Genomic DNA, 7,056 nt, shown 5'->3' with positions numbered 1-7,056 from the left:
TTCTTAAACATTACGAGCATCTGCTTTACTGGGTTGAAACAGATGTCACTACGAAGAAAATTGTAATATATACATGGGCTGTAACATTTGCATCATTAATTTTATCATCTGAAATGATGGATCCTGTTTGTCCGAATTCGACATAAAGTTTCAATGTCGTTACGTTTAGTTCAAAAATATTTATCGTCAAATGATTTGTGTTATAGGTTAACATGAAACTAAAAGATACACTGTAAGATTTTTAAGGGTTTGTTACACTTCAACTCTAGATTTATATTAAAAGAAATTTATTTACTTGTAGGTTTGAAGGTTTTTAGGTTATTTTAACAGGATATCTTCTGATTTATATTAATAATTATTATACATGAAATAAGACTGACTGCTGATATTCATGAAATTATATGCCATAAACTACACTCTCTTGGAACGCTTGCTCTCAATAAGTTCAGTGAAGAAGATGGAATAAAAAGAACACGCAATTGTCTTATTGTAAATTTTATTGTTTAATTCGTGTTATTTAATGATATAAAAACATTCGCTCAATAATATATTTTTTAAAAATAATCGGATATATGGTAGTCCACTACAGCCGCTCAGTGATAATAACTCCTTGATAAGCACTTGATTCTTCTTCGGGTGTTAACGGCATGTAGCTACTGAAAACTAGAGAATGCTGCTATTACTGAATAATCGATGGCGTGCTGAATGTTGCTTATTTACTTAATTAGACTGCGAATACACTGAAAAACACTCCAAAGATTTTTGCCTGACTCCAGTATCAAGAAGATGAATAAAGTTGATATTTATAATTTGTAGCGGACAAGAACATGATTATGTGTACGTCACTGATTAAAAATTGTTGCAGAGTCAAACCGACATTCAAACTAGTGTCGTAGTCAGTTACATATAGCTCTTGACTCTAAATGGCTACTTAAAATTCTTTCATTTATATTCCTTAAAATGCATGTTCCAGTAAAATTCGTTGCTGATCGACCTTGAACCATAATGTTCAAACTGACTTTAAGCAAAAGTCTAATTGCGACAGGTGGGACTACATCCACTTCACAGCAAGTCACTTCCAATCAGTGTCAAAACAAAGATTTTCAGGCACTGAAGTTCCTCGCACAATTGTGTCTGATAAACACTTGGGTAATACGCTCCAAACACCACATAAAGTTACAATTTTGAAGTAAAGTAACGCAAAGTAAAGCTGTCCCACTATGCGCCATGTAGTTGCTTGGGGGGAGAGGTGGTATAGCTCCTACTCATTTTTCACCTAGGCACTAGGCGGGGGTTAGTGGTAAGCATCACGCTACGGTCGCGCTTTACCCCTGGGAAAGGACACCGATACCCAATAAGAGGATGTGTGGACCCTAGACCCGGTATAGGCGCAGAGGTTTTACGAAAATTCCCCAGCCCCCGTCGGTGATCGAACCCCGGACGATCAGTCCGCAGCCAGTAAGTATACTGGCTGAGTTACGCCGTCACAATTTTGAAGAGAAACTTAAATAAATTCAAATTAACGAAATAATAACAAAATATATCGTATGGTCAATTTTATCTCAGAAAAACATTTAATTTGTATTGTTAGACCACTTACAGTCAAATTTGTAAGTTTTGTTTCGCTATTTATCATAATAAAAGCATTCATAAATTATGAATTAAAAAGCTTAATGATAAAGACCCCGTCCCTAACCCCTTCACACATTTAACCGAGCTGTGGTTAGACCCTTGCCCTAACTACTCCGTAACTTTCATTCCGTCATCGCCAACTTTTCGAAAGAAAGACGAGACCACTGAAACGTCGGCAGACTTCTAGGAGGTTATATGGAACAAGAACACAGGAGAGAGTTATCTTCATAATCCTCGCAGTGAGAACCTGAAATTTATTACTCTTGAAGTGAGTGGAGCTGAATAAGGCAATAAAATGTAAGTCAATAGATATATATAAAATAAAATAGAATAGTCAGACAAAAAACTAATCACAATCGTCGCTGAACTAAAAAGGTAATACTGAACGAATTTATGGAATTGAATTAGCTGTTCAGGCTTCAGAATAATGACCATCCGAGTGTGTGGTTTTAGGAATGCTAATTTCCATAGGAATTACAATTATAATTAATTTAAAATTTATTGAATCTACATTGCCTCTGAGAAGAGAATGTCTATTTATCATCAATGGATATAATGAGCCGGCGTAGCTCATTATATCAGTGACTGGACACCCATTGTTCGATCTCCGACGGGGGTAGATGATTTTTCCTGTACCGTAGACACCGGTTCTGGGGTACGAACCTGCCTCCATTCCCATGAGAAGCGGGGTCTTTTGCCAGTGGTAAATCGCGGCCAGGGCGTGACGCTGATCACTCACCACCATCTAGTGTACAGTTTACGAAAGAGTAGGAGCTATATACCACCTCCCAACCCCAATGCGACCTACACGGCGTATAGTGGGACAGCTTTGCTTTTGCGTGATGGAAATTGTCCTCAGTAACTTCTTCTCCGGGAGCCACAGAGTTCTTCGTCGATCGACCTTGAGGCACGCACGGGGACATTCTGGAATGTTTAAAGCAGTGGGCACCACTTCATTCGTTAATCATATGAAACAGCTCCAATTGAGGTAGTTCTTTCTTCCCTTCTTCCAATGCGCTCTGCAACTCTTCCGCCATAGTTAACAGCATCTCTTTCTCACCGGTAGAAAGGCTGTTCCAACACTTATCACATCGACTAACGCCATTAAACATTCATCGTATATTTCCTTTCCCTGAAAACAATTACACAACATATTAGCTAAGTATATAAAAGAATTTGCAATATTCAGAATCCTTAGATTAAAAAGTAGTTATGATTTGAAGCATGAAATGTTTAAGTTGGTAAAGCCAATGAACCGTACAATAACATACCTTTCACCTCGTAATCTTAAAAATTATGAACTATCGGCCGCATGACACACACAAAGCGATATGAAAAATAGAGTCGTTAATCGAACACGATATTGACTAACCAAGGAGTTGGCACCCTTTGTGTCTGGCATACCACCAATTCTAATTTAACACATTAAATGTATCACTGACCAAATATGTTTGGGAGAAACTAATTTATGTTAATATCATATTTTGATTTTCTTACTTAGTTTGCGTACCATTCAACATTGGCTAGGGTACCACTAATTTTACGCGTGTCAGAAGTTGAATAACGCTCGACTAAGCCATAAGTAACGTACGGGAGTTATGGGTCAACCTATATTCTGGCGTTCTTAAGACAATTACAGTTAGGCACGGTAATTAGTTACCGGTCATGTGTTATAAAACAGTAAAATGACTCAATAAGCAACATTTACTAATGTTTCAAATGATGTAAAATTTCAAATCTCTTTGAATGATCACACAACCGGAAAAATAGAAGAATTTAGGTTAAACCGGCCGGTGGGGGAGGGGCGACTAGTGGACACTGATATTCAGTTTTTCAGCTGATGACTGAGCTAAAAGACCTGAATTGCCTGGAAAACTTTGTTATGCCCATATTTTATGACATATGGGGTTCGATCTAGTTGATAAATATTGCAGTCCCAACACATTATTAGACCTGAGTATTTTGTTTATACCACAGTAAATAACTGTTTTACACAAAGTGACATACTGATCCGCAAATAAGTGTGACTCAGTACACTTCTACAGACATTCTGTAACAATAAAGCCAACTTCTAACAAATTAGCCGTAGAGGAAGCAGTTATCATTTAGAAGTACAGGAACATAACGCTGATTCATGAATCCGTCTGAAAAGGCGTCATGCCAACACAAAATTATTTAAAACGCATTTTGACCATGGGGGTGAGGAGAGATTATACTCACATTTTTTTTCTGACGGAATAGAACTTCAGCCACTTCATGCCCTGTCGGTGTTTCTCTTTCGAAACTGAAGATAATATGGCAACCCGTTCTTCCAAATCCCAAATAAATAAATGTTCTCTTTGTCTGAAAGCGTTTGGACCAACACATGCAGCTCCGATTTTCACAACTGAAACTCTTCTCTGCGAGACCTATATCAAATAGAATTTGCTGTTCAAGACCATCAGTACGTTGTCTGATTTTCTTCTCGAAGGCAAGTAATTTGGGAAGATTTCGCCCACCCATATTACGGAACATGGCATTTAAGCTTTGATTCTGAGCAGAACTTTTTAAATCTGGTTTCTAACTGACGCTTGGTTCCTTCGTAAATGCTCAATTAGTGACGAATACAAGAGAGGATAACGAACATAATAGAAAAAGTGAATAAAGCTGGACAATTAGAAATCCAACTACAAGAAACGGAAGTTTCCAATTTTCTCTCGTCACCAAATATTATTAGGGAGATTAAATAAATTGAAATGACTTAGCTAGGACATTCATAATGCTTATTCAGATGACGAGTAATCTACACAAAGCTTCAGTATAGAGACGGGAGAATAATATTGAAATGTATCTTGAATAAAGATCGAGTAGAATGAATGCAGGTTTTTTCAAATTAGGGTATAGAGACGCAAAAATATGATAAAATTCCTGCGGAGGCAATGAACAAAGCATTGTTACGAAGTTTCGTAGCAACACACTGATTTTCCAAATAAAGATAAAGATGAAATGCAGTCGTCTTTGCCGTTTTAAACACAAATATTCGCTCGTTTTGACATTAGTCGCGATGGGGATTTGTGACTTACCATCCGCAATTCGCATCACTGGCATCTTGTCCTGAGAACTTATGGTGTGGTTAAATCGGTGTGTTCTGTAACTTCTATTTCCTTTGCATTAGGTGTGCGTAAGGTCCATTTCATCGCCATTTTATCGAGTCTTAATTGTAGCAATAATTGATTAACTGCATTCATTGTTATCGGGACACCCACTTACATTCACTGAAAATCGTACACACGGCACGACACACTAACACACACACACACACGCGAAAACACGAAAACACAAACACATGATCAAACACACACCAATACGCAAACACAAACGCAAACAAATTTGCAATCACATTGACACTGATTTCTCTTAAATAACTGTGCTGAACCCATCTCCATATCATTGTGTTTTTTTCGCGTTTTTCTTTACTTTGATTTCTGTTTGCTTCGACGTTATCCATATTAAGGACACTCAAATTTCGAGTATCACTACTGATCTTGTGCTTAACCGAGCAACCGATTGAAATCTGACAATAAACAAAGTTACAATAGCATCGAGTAAATAACTAAACGTTTATTTGTTGCGTGTCATTTGAACAATGCAAATGATATACGGAGAAATAGGGCTGTCCAAGTCCGTCCCTCTACCTGTCTGGTGTAATATTAATATTTCAACATAGACATATAATGAAAAGTAACAAAACGGCGAAAGTGCGAGAGAACAAATATTACTTGAACACGATTAGGTTCCAAGCATTATCACAGACCAAAAGTGTTTTGGGCCTGGTGATAACTCATTTTCATTAATTAAAGGAAGCATCAAGAACTCGTGATTTGTATTGAGCCAGATAAGAGCTGATCAACTAGTGGACACATTTCACTGCAGATGCTTATGAAAGTCTGTTGCATCGTTTCTTTCTTTAAGGCATGTGATATTTGTCCTAGAAGCCTGGGTTTCACAGTTGCTTTAAATAAATGTGGAACTCACTATTCACTTCAGATGGGAGATAATAGGAACGTGTTATATGCCCAATAGGATTACAGTTTATAACGACGGTGCGAGGATGGCTGTCTTTTGGGTTGTACCGCCTTGTAGTCTGGTTTCAGAGGTCCATGCTGCCTCCATCGTCAAAGCGATGGACCATTTAAATTTCCACTTGTAGAAGTATTTACTGTGTTTTACGAGACGAGGGAAGGTCAGATACAGGACTCGCATTTGCCTTTACAATTTCAGGAAATTTGGCTGCAGACCGTTCAGTTAAGTATTTTAATCTAGCATCTGAATTATAATTCTCATGAGGGGACTTCAGCAGAACACTGGAGATAAATGTTTTAAATTAGGGGAAGTCGAAGAAATGTTTCGGTAGATTCGATCAAGTTTTTCGGTTGCAAATGCTGTGGATTGGCAACGTTAAATTTATCAGTAAACAGCACGTCTACATTGACCGCCACTAAGGAACAACGTTAACAGGAACTCCTGAAATTACTTTTAGACCTTGCGCGCACGAGCGGTTTGGGCCGCAGCGGTTTTTCTGCCGCATTGATGGAACGCAATCTTTCAGAAAGACGCGATGCGCACGTGCGGTAGTTTTACCGCTGCGGTTCTTCTGCCTCAACATGATTCATTTTCGATACGGTGCAGTGGCCGCACAGCGGCTGGCGGTGGCAATGAAACACAAGGAACCCTACGTATGTGAGCGCACGAACGGCGAAACAGCTGCACGGCGACCATTGTTTGCCCGATCTTGGAGAAAATGCCGGCACTGTACAGTTCGACCATATCGGAGTATATCGGAGAACAATGATAAAAACAAAAGAGAAAGTGTGTATAGAAGTCTGTGAAGCTCTAATGCCGAATTGGAGCCAACTTGACAAAAAAAGTGATAGTGGAACCACGGTTCCGGAGAATTTGACGTAAATACGTCTATACGGAAAGGAAGTTTACATATTGGCTTTATTCTAAATATTTCCTTTATACATGCTTTACAATTGAGATAAGTTTAATTAAGACATTGATTATTTAACTTGAATTAGTTACGCTTAAGATGGGTCTGTGGTAGCTGAATGTACTTGTAAAGTAATGTATTGTAATGTATAATGTAAGGTAAGGTAAGCTAAGGTAATATAATGTATTATAGGTAATAACAATGCTAAGTAAACAGATGACGTTTCCTAGGTAACAATAATTCCGAGTAAACAGATGACGTTTCCTAGGTAACATAACAATGAATTTACACTTTTTGGTTTCCCTTTTTCGTTTCCCTTTTTCATAACACATTTTTGCCGAATGACCCTTCCTTATAGACGTATTTAAGTCAAAAAGAAATTATGTGAATAATTCTTTTGGATACATACACAGGTCTTCATATAATTTGTGAAATTGGGCTTTCAACAATTT

The 7,056-nt window shown here is 37.9% G+C and overlaps 1 protein-coding gene across 1 annotated transcript; it reads right to left on the bottom strand.

The window, feature by feature from the left end:
* Positions 1-479: 479 nt before the first annotated feature.
* LOC147874719 (uncharacterized) lies at positions 480-5,196 on the bottom strand. Its single transcript, XM_087343590.1, has 3 exons — positions 4,695-5,196; positions 3,853-4,040; positions 480-2,764 (listed from the first exon to the last, which is right to left on the bottom strand). Exons 1-3 carry the CDS (start codon positions 4,717-4,719, stop codon positions 2,672-2,674), a joined length of 306 nt encoding a protein of 101 aa, XP_087199716.1. The 5' UTR covers positions 4,720-5,196; the 3' UTR covers positions 480-2,671.
* Between the last annotated feature and the right edge of the window lie 1,860 nt (positions 5,197-7,056).

The sequence above is a fragment of the Zootermopsis nevadensis genome, unplaced genomic scaffold, assembly GCF_977971745.1.
Source record: "Zootermopsis nevadensis isolate Lab colony 2312 unplaced genomic scaffold, Znev_1.0 Znev_ptg000006l, whole genome shotgun sequence".
In the NCBI taxonomy this organism is placed as follows: Eukaryota; Metazoa; Arthropoda; class Insecta; order Blattodea; family Termopsidae; genus Zootermopsis; species Zootermopsis nevadensis.
This window is presented reverse-complemented; position numbering and strand designations above follow the sequence as displayed.

What these genes read in the sequence shown, in the direction of transcription:
- LOC147874719 (XM_087343590.1), bottom strand. Translation starts at nt 4,719, where the DNA reads ATGCCAGTGATGCGAATTGCGGATG. An exon ending in AGTGATGCGAATTGCGGATG is followed by an intron (nt 4,041 to 4,694) that starts GTAAGTCACAAA and finishes TATTTGATATAG; the next exon opens with GTCTCGCAGAGAAGAGTTTC. An exon ending in TATTCCGTCAGAAAAAAAAT is followed by an intron (nt 2,765 to 3,852) that starts GTGAGTATAATC and finishes AATTGTTTTCAG; the next exon opens with GGAAAGGAAATATACGATGA.